Source organism: Dermacentor silvarum, chromosome 5, assembly GCF_013339745.2.
Source record: "Dermacentor silvarum isolate Dsil-2018 chromosome 5, BIME_Dsil_1.4, whole genome shotgun sequence".
NCBI classification, from domain to species: domain Eukaryota; kingdom Metazoa; phylum Arthropoda; class Arachnida; order Ixodida; family Ixodidae; genus Dermacentor; species Dermacentor silvarum.
The window spans coordinates 12,955,681-12,973,822 of NC_051158.1; the positions used below are offsets into that span (position 1 = coordinate 12,955,681).

General features: G+C 49.3%; 1 protein-coding gene across 1 annotated transcript in view; it reads right to left on the minus strand.

Moving 5' to 3' along the window:
- Positions 1-929: 929 nt before the first annotated feature.
- Positions 930-18,142, minus strand: part of LOC125945530 (uncharacterized) — a 32,887-nt gene continuing 15,674 nt past the window's right edge. Inside the window, exons 4-7 of the mRNA XM_049667360.1 lie at positions 16,613-16,975; positions 16,170-16,544; positions 6,383-6,515; positions 930-1,067 (exon numbers count right to left, since the gene is read on the minus strand). Of these exons, the coding sequence (XP_049523317.1) occupies positions 982-1,067; positions 6,383-6,515; positions 16,170-16,544; positions 16,613-16,963 (945 nt within the window). The 5' untranslated portion in view covers positions 16,964-16,975 and the 3' untranslated portion in view covers positions 930-981. The remainder of the gene's footprint in view (positions 1,068-6,382; positions 6,516-16,169; positions 16,545-16,612; positions 16,976-18,142) is intronic.

An 18,142-nucleotide genomic window follows, 5' to 3' on the forward strand; every position in this document is an offset into this window, starting at 1 on the left:
ATACTGACATTTGACACTGTACGAACTGATTCGCTTATGCAGCTGCAATTAACTTTCTCTTTGCATAGTGTCGTTTTCTCTTTTCCTGCGCTTCGTTCTCGTTTTCCCTTCTTCCTCACCCAATAACCTGCTTAGTGTTTTGCCGTGAAGTTATTTTCGATTCATTAGTTGCAATATCGAGACAAACCAAGAGATGATCAATGTTTAATTAGTGAATGAATCGTGATGGTGAATGGGAATTCAAATGATGTTCAATTAATTATGAGTGAATGAACCATGATGGTGAATATGAAATCAAATGATAAGCAATTATTAAGGCGAAAGGCTTATATCTCACATCGTTCAGTCGACCTTCAAAGTCCTTGAGTGAAAACCCTGTCGTCGAAGCGAAATCGTACACAATGACGACTCGGGTGCAGTAATTTACTTACTGCACCGACCGAGCATCGTGTCTTACCTATATGCAAACGCTCGTGCAACAATTTTTATGGTGCGCAGGTCACAGTCATCATCTATAAGTCAGGCCCTCGAACCCATGACCTTCGGTGGGAGTCGAAACCTCGAGCTTACGTGGCAATCGAACCCGTCACCTTTGGCGTTAAGGCGAAGTTAATTAAGGCACAGTTAATAATTAGAGTTAAGGCACTCGAACCGACGACATTTTGTGGGAGTCGCACCCTCGACCTTTGGTGTTAATTAGGGCGAGGTTAATTAAGGCATAGTTAATTAACATAGAGTTAAGGTACTCGAACCGACGACCTTGAGTGGGAGCCACACCTTCAACTCTCTTGTTAATTAGGGCGAGATTAATTAAGGAACAGTTAATTAAAGTAGCATCAACTGGGACACTCGAACCCGCGAGTCGGAAAAAACAAGTAATAAGTAACAACGCATTTGAATGAGAATGACAAGTAATTTAATGAATGTCTCTTGAGCGCGCAGGCTTTCGTCTTCGCCCTCTTTGGCGTGTGCTAGATTGACTCAATTTATGAGTGAATATGCAATGTTGGTGAATATGAATTCAGAGCTGGCCACCAAGGTCTCTTTCTCCACGAAGAGCACGTGGACTGCAAGAAAAGAAAGAAAAAGAAAGTCGGCATTTTTCACAATAGCAGAGTCTCTTTCGCATTTGTTGATAGTTTTACAATGCTCCAGCAAGCAGGCATTCGCGTCAACCATAATATGTTTTGTACAATTAGGCTGCTTTTCTAGCTCTTGTTTTCATTTCACAAGCTCCTCTACAAGGAAAGGAAACCGTTATACGTTCAGTAAGAACTTCTCCCAAGAAATGAAGAGGTTACACGTATGTGGCACCTGAACAATTGCCTCGGCGTGCCATTGGGATTCCTCGACGATCTCCCTCTTCCTCATTCATGGAGGAAAGGAGAGCAAGCGCACTGAGCCATCCTAGCGATCATTGGCATTAGCAAACCTCATGTGGTCTCCCTCGCAAGGACGGACAGTCCATACATAAAGGTTCGGGGATCAGACAAGACCGATCGGCGTTCTGTTAAGACTGTGTGGGGCATATTGTGCCACGTACACGTCTTTCTTTACTCGACCCACGTCTGCAGATCAAGTCCATCGACTTTACCTAAAGCCTACGCTTCACGCAGCGCCACAGCGATGGGCTGAAACATCGCCATGGGTGCAGTGTACGCAAAGTACACGTGCTGAGAGCATTGAAGCGCACTAAAGGAATTCCGCTACCGCCACCTCTGGAACAGGCTAGAGAAATTCTTAAAAAACTGTTTACTGCAGATGACCGACCAAGCAAAATAAAATAACGGACGTACTGAAAGACAGACCTCCTTTCCGCTGGACTTCTTACTATTTAAATGTCTTTTTTTTCTTCATATTTTGCACTGTCCTATACTCAATTACACTCGCTTTCCCCCAAAAGAAATAAAAAGAAGGGACATTCAGAAACCACCGAGGATTCCTGAGTGCACAACTTGAATCGACACACTATAGCAATGCTTCCGAAGTACACTGCTGGCGTCGATAACCGTGTCTGATGACGGCTCTCTTTCCTCCAACAGCATCTCAGACCAGCACCCAACGTACCCAGCAGAAAGCTATTCGGTTTTACACATCCGTTGTGCATGCGCGCACGCAGGAACGTCAGAGGAGCAGATCTGATCACTTAGTGATCGTTATTTTACAGCGAAGCTGTTAGCCTCTCAATGGTCGGAATTTTTCGTGTCCACATCGGTGGGCAAAATGTAGGCAGATCCCGGAGGTATAGTGCGATACCGGGCCGACCCAGGACGGAGGTGAAGCAGCCTCCAAGCACTCGGCAAAGTGAATCAAAATTGTGCATACATTCGTTAAAATCGCGCATACTATCATGAATCGATACATCTATCGTAGTCGTAGGAAATGTTCTTTGCCTGTCTTAGTTACACGTCGTTATATTTTTTTTCACCGCCTAGGTGGCCGCATTCATGCCATTCACGTATTTTGCTAAGAACATCTAAATGCGTGTGCTTCACTCTGTGTGGAAAATCGATGCAATACAACCTTTAGAAACTAAATAAACCTTCTTAAACCTTTTTTACAAAGTTTAGAAGCTGAAATAATACATGCATGAAGGTATTCACGATCAAGAATGTCCAAATATACTCTTCGAGGCGGACATATAGGTTCGGGGATCAGACTGTTTGTTGCAATGTGAGCCACATCGAAATTGACGTCGGACTGTATACCTAATTAATGGCGATCAAGTGTAGTTTAGACACCCGCTAACACGTTCGCTGCAGCATAATACATTTCTTCCACCGGTGTTTATGAGAGTACCGGGGAACGCATTTTTTGAAGGAGTCGGAGGGGGCAGAAACGCCCCCGTCCATGCCCTACCCGACGCTTTCTTACTCATCAGAGAAAAAAAATAAAGGGCTGTAAGTTGCATAATGTTCGACAAGTTTAGCCATTTTATCGCTCAACTATTTGTGACGAGGTTTAGGCTTGAAGCACTCTTCGAACAATTCTTCGTTGAACCATGGGCATTACGCAGGGCATGGAAATCATTTACCGATGATTGTTTATAGTAATTATTCCTCATATGTGAGGAATCCATGTTTCGAACATCTATGTCTGCACACTTTCAGTTTGGGCAGCCGTAATGCAACGCAATCGCGGTGTGACTATTAATGTCGGCAAGAGAAACTGCTTCGAGGTCGAGCGAAAGAGACGGAGGAAAAAAGTTTTTCCGCTTATTATATGCAACAAATGAAAAGGCGCGCGCGTGCTTACGCACGCACGCACGCACGCACGCACGCACGCACGCACACACACACACACACACACACACACGTGTGTCTTGTTGGCATTTCATCGATTTCGTTGCAACGGCCTATACCGGGAACCAGTAAACGAGCATCACAACAAACAAGGACGAAAGGCCCGATAGGTCCCCCCTAGCATGGCCACAGAAATGTTCCCAATGCATATGACAATGGGCACTTCAGCAAGGCTTGTCATATACGGAACAGCATTAAAGCTCCTGCAACGCATGCCCTTCAGGTGATCAAAATTAATACGGTAATCGCCAACTACGGCGTGCCTCATAATCAGATCATTGTTTTGACCATGCTAATCTTCAGAATTCAAGTTCTTTCGTATTTGGTAAGAAAGTAAAGAAGGATGCGCCAAACTCGTCGCTATTTCTTGCTTTCATTGCGATAGCAATTATATGGACACTTCAAACGGATTTCTGCCGTCGCCGTCGCCGTGAGGTTCCGTATAGATTCCAAGGGTGATAAAACCGTCGCCGCGCGCCGTATGCGCGAGTGTAAGCGCGCGGGGACGCGCGCTATCACGGAGAGCGAACGCACGGCGGAAAGCAAACGCGACCGTCGCGCGAAAGGTCGTGGGGGTATGGGAGGGGGGGGAGGGAGGCGGGGCGACGCTGTGCTGATTCACCAAATGCTTATCTTAAAATGGAAAAAGAGACATCCACCAAAACTTAGCAATTGCTACAAAGGAAACCCATACGCGTTCCTCGAAAGAAAAGTCTCGCAGTTGAAGAAAAATTCGTCCTGGTCCGGGACTCGAACCCGGGACCACCGCCTTTCCGGGGCAGCCACTCTACCATCTGAGCTAACCAGGCGGTCACACTTTGCTTCGAGTTGTTGCCTTTGCTTCGAGTTGTTGACAAATTCGACTTCGCCCTACCATCTGCCAGCCGCCTGGTTAGCTCAGATGGTAGAGTGGCTGCTCCGGAAAGGCGGTGGTCCTGGGTTCGAGTCCCGGACCAGGACGAATTTTTCTTCAACTGCGAGGCTTTTCTTTCGAAGAACCCGTATGGGTTTCCTTTGTAGCAATTGCTGCATTTGGGTGGATGTCTCATTTTCCATTTTAATTACTTCCCTCCACCTAGCGGGTTTCCGCTAAACTATTACGTCAATGCTTATCTTGCAACCGGTCGCAAGGGGAACGCCACTCAATATCCCACGCGAAAGCAAGAAAGCGGGAAGGCAGCGCGGGAGGGAGGGGGGCAGCTTCACTGCACAACTCCTCTGCCCTTTGCCCGGCGCTGGCGGTCGCCCGCACCGTCTCTTATCTCCACACGGCTCTGACCTTTGTATCTGACCTTTGTATGCGCTGTGCATTCACCGCTCAGTTTCCATTGAAGCGATTGACTGCACGAACAATTCGCCCGCTGCGGCGGCTGCGCTTGTGCCAGCGTTTTGACAGTCGTCTGTGGTCATTCGGTGTGATCTATTCTTATTTGCTTGTGCGCGCTAACACCACGCTTGTTAATTCAGTTAGTCCAAATGTGTCCAAGTTTATGCAGCCGATACTATCCCTACTCCGAATAGCTCTCTACTAATTTGCTATCGCAATTGATGCTTCGCCTTTCGGGCGAAACTGCGACATTTTTTTTTCTTAATGTGGTTTCTTTTAAGTGAATTAATACCTGTCGACGAGGATGTGTAGAAATGAGATGGTAACAGGAATAGCGAGCAGCTTTCTTTGCCATGGCATGTTCGTGTGAGTGAGGTTACTTGTTATCACTAGGGCGCCTGTGGCCAAAAGGAGAACATTGCTTGTGTTAATCGTTTGTAAATGCTACCAAAATATTCCGAACTTTGGGCTGCCCGACGACGAAACCCCGCGATTTCTCCCTGTTTTTTCTCTTTTAATATGACTCGCGATTTTTAACCCCCCAAATTACAAAAAAAAGCTATTAATAATTGACTCGCCATAACGGCCCTGCGAAAGTGAATATTCAGGGAAGCTCTTGAAAACGAACGCTACAACTGCTGAGGGAGTTATAATGCAATGTTTTATTGCTTTAGAGTAACGGTCATAATGGTAATTTAGAATGGCAGTGATCGTAGTAATGGTAATTTCCGCAGAACGTCGCCAATGGTCGTATTGCCGTTTTTTTCCCCTTTGTCGCTCCTCGTATACACGCTGCTCCTCGGTTGTCCTAACTATCCGTTGTATAGTGCTATAGTGCTGGAACAATAATGAAATCAGTTGCTAGGCTGGTTCTTTTGCATGTGAAAGGCTTAAAGACGTCACTCCACACGTCGCAAGCGGACGTCGCCGCGGCAGCTTGCATAGCAGTAATCTTTACCGGGAAACGTATGTGGGGGCTCCTTACCATCAATCATGTGGTTTTGATGTCTGTATTGCCTTGTTCTTCATTGAATCAAATGCTGTTCTATATGTCGCGTGCGTGATGCCAAACAATGTTTGCACTTTTCGCTTGAATCGCTGAACGTTTCTGTTTATATTTTTCGTGAGGACGATGCCGCGAAAATTCCCGACCAACTAGAGGCTAACAGCTTAGCTGTAATATAAAACTCAAAAACGAAGGGCCCTACACATGCTCCGTCTGATCGGTCGATTCACAGGATTTCCTTTATCTACAGGAGCTAACCGGAAATGAGCGTTAGCTTGTTGCGAGCAAGTCTGTTTGCGCACTGGGGCAAGCATCACATGCGCTTACTGTTGTTCTTGACCATCGCACGCGCGAAAGGGGTAAACGAAAGCGCATGAGCCTGCTCGGCTGGTGTTGGCACAGCCCAAACTATAGCCACGCGAAAACATGGCCATACAGCGTTGTCGTCTGCTCATCCTCCTCGAGGCGCTTCTCTCACTGATCACTGTGTGGTATTACCATCCACAGCTGTGGGGCGTCTGAAGGTTTACATGCTAGGGTCTAGCGCAAAAAAAAAAAAAAGACTGTCCTCACTCTATGGCCATTAACGCGAATAGTTTTCTACAAAAACTCGGCTACTCGCTCACATTGACAACCGTCATCGATCACTACTGCAAGATTTGTTCTGTATATTTCTTAAATCCGAGATTCAAAGTATCTGTTTGCAAAAGAATGGTTACAGAAACAGAAATGTTAACATTTACTCACCAATTTGTATCAGCGGCCCGCCCCAAGGTGACGAGATGAGTTGATTGTGAATGAGCTCCTTCGCCACTCCCAGAACGCACATGTAGATGCTTAACGTGAAGTAGTGATTTCTTATGGATGTAAGTGACTCGGTCTGCAAAAGAAAATTCAGAAGGTAAATTTTCTGTCCGTCTGCAACAAATCATTGTGATGCACAGCATGGGATAGACAATAGTGACGTCAGAGTTGCGTTGGTGTAAAGAAACTCTACAGTGAGTGACTTTGCATGGTATCTCGCAAATTACGTGATAGGCTAATCTCGCGTTTCATTCTTTAAAAAATTATTGAAGTGCGTGTGCATTGAGAAATGCCATAGGCTGCTATGAAAAAGGGCACCCTGGGAGTAAATAAAATGTTCCTGATTTTTCTGGTACATGCCTTGACAAAACATGGCTGAGTCTAATAAGCAAACATGTTCTAAAGGTAATGACATTGCGAATAATTACCAATGTCACTTCACGCGGCCCAGTCTTTTGACGAAAGAAATTTAGCTTTGAGAGCTTCTATGCAGAATACATGTGTCATTCGCGCTATCCTTTAGACGCGTTTAGTGTAGCCTGTAGTACTAAATGTAAGCACTTGTGTGACACACACTGGGCCACTTCGATTTTCCCGCTTCTGGCTAACCGCAGGCTGCCAGAGCCAACCAGGACTATTTTAGTCTGGCTGATCTCTGGAAGTTCTCTGGCTAGCTCGAAAAAGGAGGCGATAAGCGCTCGCCGCCACCTTCGTGGGGACTCGACGGATTGCAACGCAGGAGCTTCAGGACTTTTACCTCGCTCAGCCAACTGGCTATAGACGATCACCTTCGGATCGTTTTACTTCCAGCGTTATCTTTCCAAGGTTCTAACGCACCGTTCCGCCTTGCGATGCGATATGATCGGCGGCGAACTAGTTGAAGCTTTCTTTTGTGTGCGTGTCCCGTGAAGGCTTTTTAGCGGCCGTAAACAGCGCGCCGCACTCTCATGCGTCCATCTTATGTGCATTGTATTCTGCACAAGTTGTAGGCGCTCTGCCCATTTCGTTCTGCCCCACACATTGCGGTTGCTTTTTGGTTCATCTTTATCTGGTGGTATCCCCTTTTCACATCTCTCGCGTGTATGCGCTGATATCTCCTTTTTCTACAGTTGGAGAAGGCGTCGCAGCTCGCCAGTGTTCGCTTCGTCTCTCTGTCGCCTGCTTGGGTGGCAGCTCGAAACCGATGTGCTCCAACTATAGGCGGCGTGCATTTTCATGCGCCCACCGCAGCCCAGTTCCTTAAGCACAGGGGCAGAAGAAAAGCAGCCCCACCAGCCGAAACAAACTTTCTAAAATCGAAGCCCATGCAAGTATATCTCGGCACGAAATTTTATGCGTTTCAGACGTAGCCGATATCCTGCTTTCTCGTGTCTTGTCAAATGACAAAACGCAAACTGATCGCTGATCGTTGCACAATCGGCTGCCACACAGGTTACATAAGACGAAAATCTCGCACCTTCGCTTCCGCGCAGATGTTGAGGAGTGAAAAAAAAGTACTTCTGTTGTGTATTGTTGTACGTAGCATCATTTATCGTCTGTTTCCTCTAAAGTCATGTAAAAATGTTCTGCATACGAGCATAAAAGCGGTACCGTGTGTTTATATGCGCTTTTATTATTTGTGCGCATATATTTTTTGTGTTTGATTGCTGGCACATTGAGACGGCCGAGGGCCCACGTTTCTAGCAGACGACAAGCTCTACGCGTGCCGACCTGCCCGTTCTGCGACGCAATCGCCGCCAGTCTCCGGCACTCAGCGCATGCACACATGGAAGCAAGCTGTTGAGTGGTTTCCACGCGCCTCGACAGATGGCGCTACGCGATGACATTAGCGAACACAACCAGAGGTCGCGGCCGGCAACGGGCGAGGAATCGGCTGAGAGGCGAAACTCCCTGCCGAGATTTAGCGCGAAGACGGTGGAGGAACCAAAAGCACCTCCAAACGGAGAGCAACCACCCAGTGGTACCCAGTTCAGTACGGGTTCCAAACCGCATAGCCCGGCACAGCACGGGAGAAAGTACAGGAAGCAGCAGCCACGTGGCCCAAGGCTAACCACCTCTCAACAGAATATCAAGGGCAGCAGTACATGGATCAGGCCTGACCCCGAAGTTGAAAGAGAACTGATCCTGGTGGGTGATGGCAATGTTTGCAGGATCACTGATGCGGTGAGGAAAGTTGCGAACTCTACCAAAGCAGTAGGCTTTTTGTATAGTAAAAAGGCCGATACAGAAAAGGCGATGAGACATGTGACCTCGTATGAGAAGGAAGGCAGATCTGTACAACGCCAATATATTGTACATGCTGGGCTGACAGATGCAATCCGGCGTGATCCTGACGCTGTCACCCGAGCCCTGAGCGTCACGTGGGCGGAACGTACGGCGAGGTTGGCCGTATGCTCGATCCCAGAGGTCACTACAAAGTGTGATGAGGTCCGTGCGGCCATTATCACTGCTAACGCGCAGCTAAAGAGATGGTGCCGGAAGAACAAACATAGGTTCATTAATTTGACCAAAGGATGGAGCCCGGAGAAGCTGGATAGTGATGGGTTGCAGTATAGCCCTGAAGGTATCCGTTTCGCTATGGAGAAGATGAGCCCAATTATACAGGGTTTTTTAGGCGACCGACGCAAGAAAAGGCAGATGGGGAGTTCTCAGACGCCGGCGAATCCAGCCCGACCTCAAACATGGTGCCCACAAGAACAGCAGCATCACGGCAGGGTTGGTGCGGCGAATACCGACAGAGACAGCAGGGAACAGATGCCTGCGCAGCCCCCACAGCGGCTCTTTCAGGCGTCCATGCCTATTCATACCGTCCCACACTGGGGAACGACATCGATTTTCCCTTGGGGTCCGCAGCTAGCACTCCCCAACATGTACGGGCCAGGGCCAGTAGGGGAAGGGATACGCCAACCCATGCTACTGGCGTACCGAATCCCACAGTAGTTCAGAAGCACCGCCGCAGAAACCGCTGCAAACGCAAGGCCTCCACCATCAACGTGGGATTTCTTAATCTCCACGGGGCGAGGAAGGCAGCAAAGTGGGGGGAACTGTATACAGCACTGAAAAGTGAAAGCATTACTCTGTACGCTGTAGCGGAGACCCATCTTCGCAACTTGGAGGAACCTCCTATTGACTTGGAATGGCACTGGGCGGGTTGCAACCATACTGATGAATGCCGCAAGGGAGGTGGTGTAGGTTTGCTGTGGCGGAACACCACCACATGGGTGCCAATGACGGGCTCTTGCGACGAACACATGTGGGTCTCCGGAAGCATCCTTGACATCCCAGTCCTTGTTGGAGTAGTGTACCTCGCGGTTGCGAGTGGGCAACATGACGGAAACGACAGGGTCATACACTGCATCATCCAGGATGTGAAGAGGTGGGCTACAGAGCGCGAAGTGCTGTTGATGGGGGACTTCAATGGACATATTCATCCCTCAGATGGGTACCAGGACCATAATGGGAAAATATTGCTCCGGTGTGCGGAGTAGCTCTCCCTGGAGATCGTCAACCTCCGTGCTGACTGCAAGGGTGAGTTCACCTGGTGCGCCCGTGGCAGCCGCTCCACCATAGACTACGCGCTGGTGTCGGCAAAACTGGCCGCACGTATCACCCAGGTGCATATCGATGAAGCAGGACAATTCAGCCTAGGGAGCGATCACAATCGCCTTCGACTGTCGTTCTCGGCATCTGCCCACCAGGCAAGCTGTGTGCGACCTCAGCGGAGGCCTGGCCTGCACTTGCCAAATCGATCTGTAGAACAGGTTGCCGAGGACTTTGAGCAGTGCTCCAAAAGGCGAGAGGCCCAGTCATATGACGAATTTGTCCACGCCCTCCGCTCGGTGATGCACGAGCACATGGTGCGGGATAGGCGGGACGCACACAAACCACGGAACCCATGGTGGGACAAAGAGGTTGAAATGGCATGGAGAGCACGTCGACAAGCCAACCGGGAGCATCGTAGGACCGTGAAGGGCCTTGACGCCGAGGCCTGTGCGGCTGCCTGGGCACTATATCTGGAAGTAAAGCACAAGGTGCAGACACTTGTGCAGAACAAGATTGCAGACCACAACCTTCGCCTTGTCCAATCTATACGAATGGAAGGGAAGTCCGCGGCAGGGAAGTTCTGGACCTATGTACGGTCCCTGGACAGAGCTCCCAACCCCCCCCCCCCCCGCCACCTCCACTTATAGACGCAACGACGAGACAGCCAGTCACCGAGCTCCAAGAATACCTCACACGCTACTTTTCCAGGGTGTTCGGTCCCCCGAACATGGATGATGATTGCCGCCAGTGCGATGAGACAACGGCCCCCCCTGCCCCATCCTCAACTGAGGGCACTATGTGTCAGGATGGACCTTGCTGGGCACTCTCGATACTCACGGTGCACCGGGCTCTGACACGGATAAGTGCCCGTACAGCTCCGGGTCCTGATGACATGCCAGCGCGCCTGATCAAGTGCATAGGCGCTAACTCGAGGGAGCAACTTGCCAAGTTGCTCACAGCTGTAATTGATGGTGAACCTGTGCCTGAAGACTGGCATAAGGGCAATGTGACTGATTCTCAAACGGGGCGGAGATGCAAGTACCATCCAGGATTACCGACCCATTACCGTCACCAGTGTGTTTTACCGCCTGTTTGCTCGAGTAATCAAGGAATGGTTCAGCGCCTGGGCTGAGGCAAAGGGGCTATTGACGGAGCTGCAAAACGGCTTTAGACCGGGCAGGCGACTAGACGACAATTTTTTTGTCCTTACGCAGTGTGCGGAAATCGCATGGACAGAAAAGAGGGCGCTGCTGTGCTGCTTTCTCGATGTGGAGAAAGCTTATGACAACGTCCCACACTCGCCACTCTTCACTTGCCTGTCCGATTTTGGCATGCCGCCAAAGCTCTTGTATACATTACAAAGGTTGTACAGACATAATGTAGTGACTGTACAACTAGGCTCCGCTGTCTCGAAAGAAATTGCTGTCACTAAGGGCCTGAGGCAAGGCTGTCCCCTCTCGCCCTTGCTTTACATTCTGTACACATCAAGAATGGAGCGGGCACTGCTAAACTCGGGCCTCGGGTTCCGTCTGAGGTTTAGTACGAGCAGTGCCAATGAGAACCACCGCCTCCCTGGCCTGGCATTCGCGGATGACCTGGTAATCATGGCAGAGAACAGAGGATCTACAGACCCTCCTCGACATTTGCCAGGTGGAAATCTCGCGCATCGGGCTATGCTTCAGTACCAGGAAGTCGGCGGTCGTTTGTCTGGCTGGAGGGCTTACTGATCCAGCTGTCCTGACTCTCGGGGGCGAGCCGGTGGCTATATGTAATGAGTACAGGTACCTCGGGGTCACTCTCTGTGCTGAGGCAGATAAATACAGCTTCCACGAGACCGCAGTGCGGCAGGCGGCTCTTCGGGCGCAACGTATCCTCCGCCGGCAGTGCTTGTGGGGTTGTAACCGTTTCCTGATGATCCGCGATCTATGGAAACTGGTTCATGAACCCGGCCTCACCTTTGCAAATGCAGTTACCTGCCTCTCACCAGCAACACGAGAGTGGCTGGAGCGTCAGCAGCGGGAGGCTGGGCGCACTGCTCTTGGATGCCATGGCCACGTAGCCAATGAGGCCGTGCAGGGAGATGTGGGATGGTCGAGCTTCGAGGCCCGGGAAGCTGCGAGCAAGATCGCCTACCGTGGCCGTCTCCTCTTCCTACCACGCACGCAATGGGCTCGCCGAGTTTTCGAGTATCTCTCGGCGACATGCATGCGAACTGACTGGACACGCCGAGTGTACCATATCGAAAAGAAGTACGGCTTCTTTGGTGAAAAAATCGAGGCCGACACTGCAACCAAGTGGTCGATCGAGGTCCGCCGACGCGTGAAGGAAGCGGAAACCACCATCTGGAGCAAGGAAATGGAGTCGAAATCCACCCTTGAACTCTACCGGGAAACAAACGAGGGATCAGTGCGGAGTGCTTCTATGACAACAGCATTGGAAGCAGCCTCCTGTTCGAGGCGAGGGCAGGGGCACTGCGCACTCTCGTATACCGCAGCCGCTTCCAAGACACCGGTATGTGCACCAAGTGCAGGCTCTGCGGGGCGGAGGCCGAGACGCAAGAGCATCTCATCCTTCGATGCGCTGGCCTGCAGACTGCTCCGGCAGAGGACACAGATCTCCCTCGGGCACTCGGTTTTCACTTGCTCGAGGCAGAAGATGGAAACCACATCGAGAATGGACGCAACGTCGGCCGGACCTGCGCTGTAGTGGCCACCAAAAAGCGACTGACTGAGTGGTGGACCAGTGTGCGCCGGATGTGACTAGTTTGCATAGTGACCTACAAAGTGCACATTTCCTTCCTTTCTGTCTTTTCTTTTCTTTCTCCCTTTCTCCTTTTTTATTTGTTTATCTATTTATTTGTTTAAACCCTCCAGGCCAGGACATTGCGTGTGTCCACCCGTTACAAAGGGGCTGGCCGCTACTACATCATCATCATCAGTCGGCTGGCAGCAGAAGTAGAGTGACCTGCAGAAGTACGGTGGCTAGATGGGTAGGTGTGCCGACCGGCGCGTCTGGAGCGTAGTTCACTGCTTCTCCGCGTCATGACGCAAAATTGGCGCTGCGGTCAGTAGAACGGTTCCGCAGCGCGCGTCGTCTGCTACAGGGGGCTGGCGACGAGCACACACAAAAAAAAGCCCGTATTGGAATAGTTGTATGTCGTCTGTTCGTGTCAGTTTCAAAGGTGAAGAGGTCCGCGTCTCTCGCACTGTTTGCAAGTTTCTAAGCGATGTGGAATGTTCCAGGTCGGAAAAATGACCGGCGAGATTAGCGGCGGCATTGCTCCACCAAGAAGACCACCAAGGAGACTTACTGCTTCACTCCGAACTGCAAGTCGGGCTCTAAATTTGTGAGAAAGACAGCGGAAATGTTCCGCTGTCTGACGGCGGAAATGTTCGCCCCAGGCTGCTCAGATAGCTTGCTCAGTATTGGTGACGTTAATGAGAAAGCCGTACACCGAAAAGCGTACGTCGATGAGCTCCTCGACAGTGGAAATTTGCAAGCCGCACACGAGGTGCTCAGAGCCTGTGACATCGAGCACCGCTGCGCTGCTACAGGGAAAAGAAAAGTGACTCTAGGCTTATATTCTATATAGCAGGCTATGTAGCAAAGTAGTTCCTGTAATAAGATCGAACCAAGTGCTCCGATTGCTCAGGGACATTACTGGATTCAACAGAATGAGTAGGTCAGGGCTGTTGCTTCCTTCTGAAGCACTAAAAAAAACTGGTAGCATCGCTCGAAGACACCTTCACGCTGTGCTTCAGTTTAAAGGAGTTACGAAGGAACAGTATCGCCGACTTTGCATCCTTTCTGCAGCTGAATCCTCCGAATTTGATCGGCTGTGAGCGGCACAAGAAAGAGCTCACAAACGATTTTGTGAAGTTCTATTCAATTACACGCCTTTACTTTCTTGTCAAGGGCAAGAACATGGCGCGCGAAAGCAACGGGGAGAAGAGGAATCACCTGAAGTGGAGACGTGTGCTGTGAATAATGTTATGATATGTGGTGGACCAACGTTGCGACCTTGCTGGCGCTAGGCTATTATGTTGGTGCGTCAAGTTATGAGAGCGTTTCTTGTATTTTAAATATATTCATGAATCTAGCCCAAGATGTATTGCTTTATTTTATTGCAACCAAACAGTGAACCATATGCACTTACCAACACAATTCGTCTCGTAACAATTTAAATACCGTAACTGAGGCAGCAATAAACACAATAGCTAGATTTCTCGAAATTGAAACATTAGAACTCACTAAATATCACGTAAACACGTTTCCATATACCGTATAAAACCACTGCAGTATTGTTTTATGCATGGAAAAAATGCATCTACGTATTTAATGAAATGGGCTGGAGCGTCGCGTTCATACCAATAAATGTGACGAATCGCCAAGCTACAAAATTGACTTCAGCATATCGTGTCTTCTGACTAGATGACAGTAACAAATTCCCCATTCTGACTTTGCCTACACTGCTCAAAACGGCATTGTATAACGCGTACTTCAAAGCTAGAACAGAGGCAGCGATACTGTCAAACACGCTGCTCGTCTACACAGCGCAGCCAACGTTGCGCGTAGCTCAGCCGTTATACTGTTCGCAGCGCCACTTCTGCGTCATGATGCGGAGAAGTGGTGAACTACGCTCGGTCGGCACACCTACCCATCTAGCCACCGTAGCAGAAGGTAAGGAGAAAGCACTTTCGAAACCGTGTAGAGGAGCGGAGGGAGAGAGCAAAGGCATGAGCTAGACCCCCGGCGTCCGCGTTTGTCCCAAGCGAATGCGGTGCGCGGCGGCGGAGTCGGTGCTCCTGTTTCTCTTACTCCGTGGTCATGGCTTAAGTCTTCTCGACATTTATTGCAGATGCTTTGCGACACATTGCGGAATAATGAATTGTGACATTTTAAGGTTTTAGGTTCTGTGCGTGCCTTTGGTAGGTACGTGTTTCAGAACGTTCGGTGATAGCGTTTGAGGAAGCCAAGTGCTACATATGGCAAAAAGGGTGCTAAAGCGTGCAGCGTCCGGGGGGTTCCTCAAGGTAGACGAGTGGACCGATGAGAATAGCATGGAAACTGAGCGCATCGAGAGACATTGTGATGTCGATGCTAGGCTAAACAAAATGGAGCATGCCCAGGATGAGCTTGTGAAACGGATGGCAGAGCTGAGAAATGAACTCAATATGGAGCGTGATGCACGGAAGGCAGTGGAGGAAAGACTCCGAGCAGCCAAGGTCCAGGATGAGCTTGTAAAACTTCTGCGAAAAATTCCGCAAAAAGGAGTCGAGTAAAATGGTTCACAGGTGCCCAGAAAGCAGACAACAGCCTACCGCCTCCGAAAGCCTCCTTATTGGCGATGTGAAGTGTTGTGCTTCCTGACAGTCCATTTAGCTAGTACATTCAATCGGCCAAGAAGTGCGCGGTTGGCTATTTAGGAGACTGGGGAAGGAGAGGTAGGATGGTCAGCACTTTTCGAGTGTTAACACACACGTATAAGAATGCATGAATGGCTAGGATATTTTGGTATAGCTGTATAAAAGAAAGTCAACACAATGGGGAAAAATGGAACTAGACGTAATTATAACCAGTAAATACTACGCTAACAACAGGACAGCGGCACTGTAAATAATTATTTAATAGAAAATTAGAGATGCATTAATGACATATTTGACAGCAATTTAAAACTTGCGTGTACTTGCGGCGCCCTTTGAGCGCAGGGCGGCGTCAAGTGTTAGATACCTTCTTCCTCACAACACTGGTGTAACACATGGACATAAAATTGGGCATGGCACTGTGATCCACAATAGGTCGTACGTCATTTTTCCCGCCGAGGTATGCAGCTCGCTTTTTCGCAAACTGCGACGTATGGACGGGCTCTTATTACGGTGATGTTACACCGCCATCACAGCAAATATCTGAGTGGCCTAACTACTGTAATGCAAGTACCAGCTAAGAATGGCAGTGTTTCAGCCGCCTGAGGAGGCAGATTTGCTAGTACATTGAGTGACTGTTGCGCACGCCTCGTGCTTTCTGGAAAACCCAGCTGCAAGTACATAATTACCAACTAGAGAATAAAAGATCACATCAGTCACTCTAAGATGCGTCATGTGTGTACAACGGCCAATCGCTTTCCCCACATGGCGTCCTTGAAAAAAATATGCTCTATTTGATCACGAACATCAGTCACAATACATACCATGAAGCTGATGGGATGAACTTCCTCTAGAATACGGGTGGCGCTTTTGATGGCCATGTACGTGCAGATGATGTGCACTGCGACTATCAAAGCATGCACGGGAAGGTAGTCCTCAGCAGACACCCACGGCAGCCCAGTGAGCAGCAGGTCCGGCAGGATTGTGCTGTTTTGGATGCCCCTCGCCCTGTCGCGCTGATCCTGGTCTACCTCCTCGTTGTCTTCATGCATCTGGTCAAGTCTGTCCAGCGTGTGGCGGCTGATTTTGCGTCGAATGAAGTAGTTGCTCACTCCCATGACGCTCAGCACTAGTGTCCAAAACACCCGGGGGCGTCCGTACGTGAGACTGGCAGACACGGTTGGCATTGGGGCCAGAACCTGAGAGTGGCAAATAATTAAGACAACGTTAATTAGGAGCAAAGTAATAACGGCATGGAAATACATACCATGAAGCTGATGGGATGAACTTTTTGGAGAACCGTGGTGGTTCTTTCTATCGCCATATGGGTCATGATGACGTGACCTCCCACTATGATGGCGTGCAAATGAAGATGCTTCTCTGCGGAGACATACGGCAGAATGATGAGCAGCACGTCGGGCACGACGGTGCTGTATTTCACACCGCGTGCCCTGTCCCGCAATTCCTGGTCAACCACCTCCATGTGGTCGATTATGTCTAGCGCATGCGGGCTTATCTTCCGTTGAATAAGATGGTTGCTTGCGGCCAACACTATCAGCAAAATGGTCCAAAAGACCCGGGGCCGGCCGTACGTCAAGGCGGCCGACACGGTCGGCATTGGGGCCAGAACCTGAGAGTGGCAAATAATTAAGACAACGTTAATTAGGAGCAAAGTCATAATGGCACTTCGGAAGTGTAAACACAAAATGACAAAACATTGCTGCTGGGCAAGAACACAATACGGCTGCCATGTCCTCGGGGGGAGAGGGGCATGGCAGACATATTGGCAGCCGGGGGGGGGGGGGGGGGGGGGCGGTTCTATGATTGGCGTCATTGCGGTGCGCTTGGGATTAATTTCGACAACGCGAGGTTCTTCAACGCACACCAAAACCACAGTAAATCAGTGCGGCCGCCGGCGCCAGGAATTTAGTTTCCTGCAGGATGCTCATGAGCGGAGTGCCGTGTCCACTGCGCCATTGCTACGTGCAGAGCAAAGCCGGGCATTGCAGTCTAGAGATACGTTTCCCGAGCAGATTCGCAAACATATATTACTCACGCCATCCTTGTACTCTGTCAGCACAGGTGTTACGTCTCCTGAAATTGCTTCTATAGTGACCTGCACATAGGAAGTCATCGCAACGTAACACGTTGCTACATAAACAATAATTTCTATCATCTTCAATTGTCTATGGTGCGTATCTTGTGGTTGATGATGATTATGATGATGATGATGTACCTCTGTTATGGCTCGCACCCACTAAGGGGGATAGGCCAAGAATAGGGCAGCAGTAGGAATGCTAAAGAAAATTCATATTTTAAAACAAGAAAACAAGAAGCGCCAAGTAAAAGACAAAAAAAAAGACAGATGTCGCGCTAACTAGATTAGCACGCGAGCGAGCAGACAGACTAACTGATAAAGGTGAAAGTGAAAAGCTGTTACAACCAGGGGGAGGTAATATTAACAAAACAATTTGGAGAAATCAATTTAGGTGATATGAATGCATCTGATGTGTAGAATACAAATACAATAATTAGCAGGGTAATCGTTTTGTTTCAGTTAAAAAATTAAATACTGCGCAACACACGTCTCTGACTATAGCCTAGTGCTGAGGCCCCAAATGATAATACTGGTATTGTAGGGGCGCGCCCTAAGCGCGCTCCCGATTGCAGCGCCAACACAGCGTTGCGCAAGACGCGCGAAATAAACACAGATTGCACCTCTGCGTTCCTTGTGTGCGGACGTGCGTCCCGCCGCTCTTAGACAGGCGGCGTTCTATAGGCGTCGTATATCGCGACC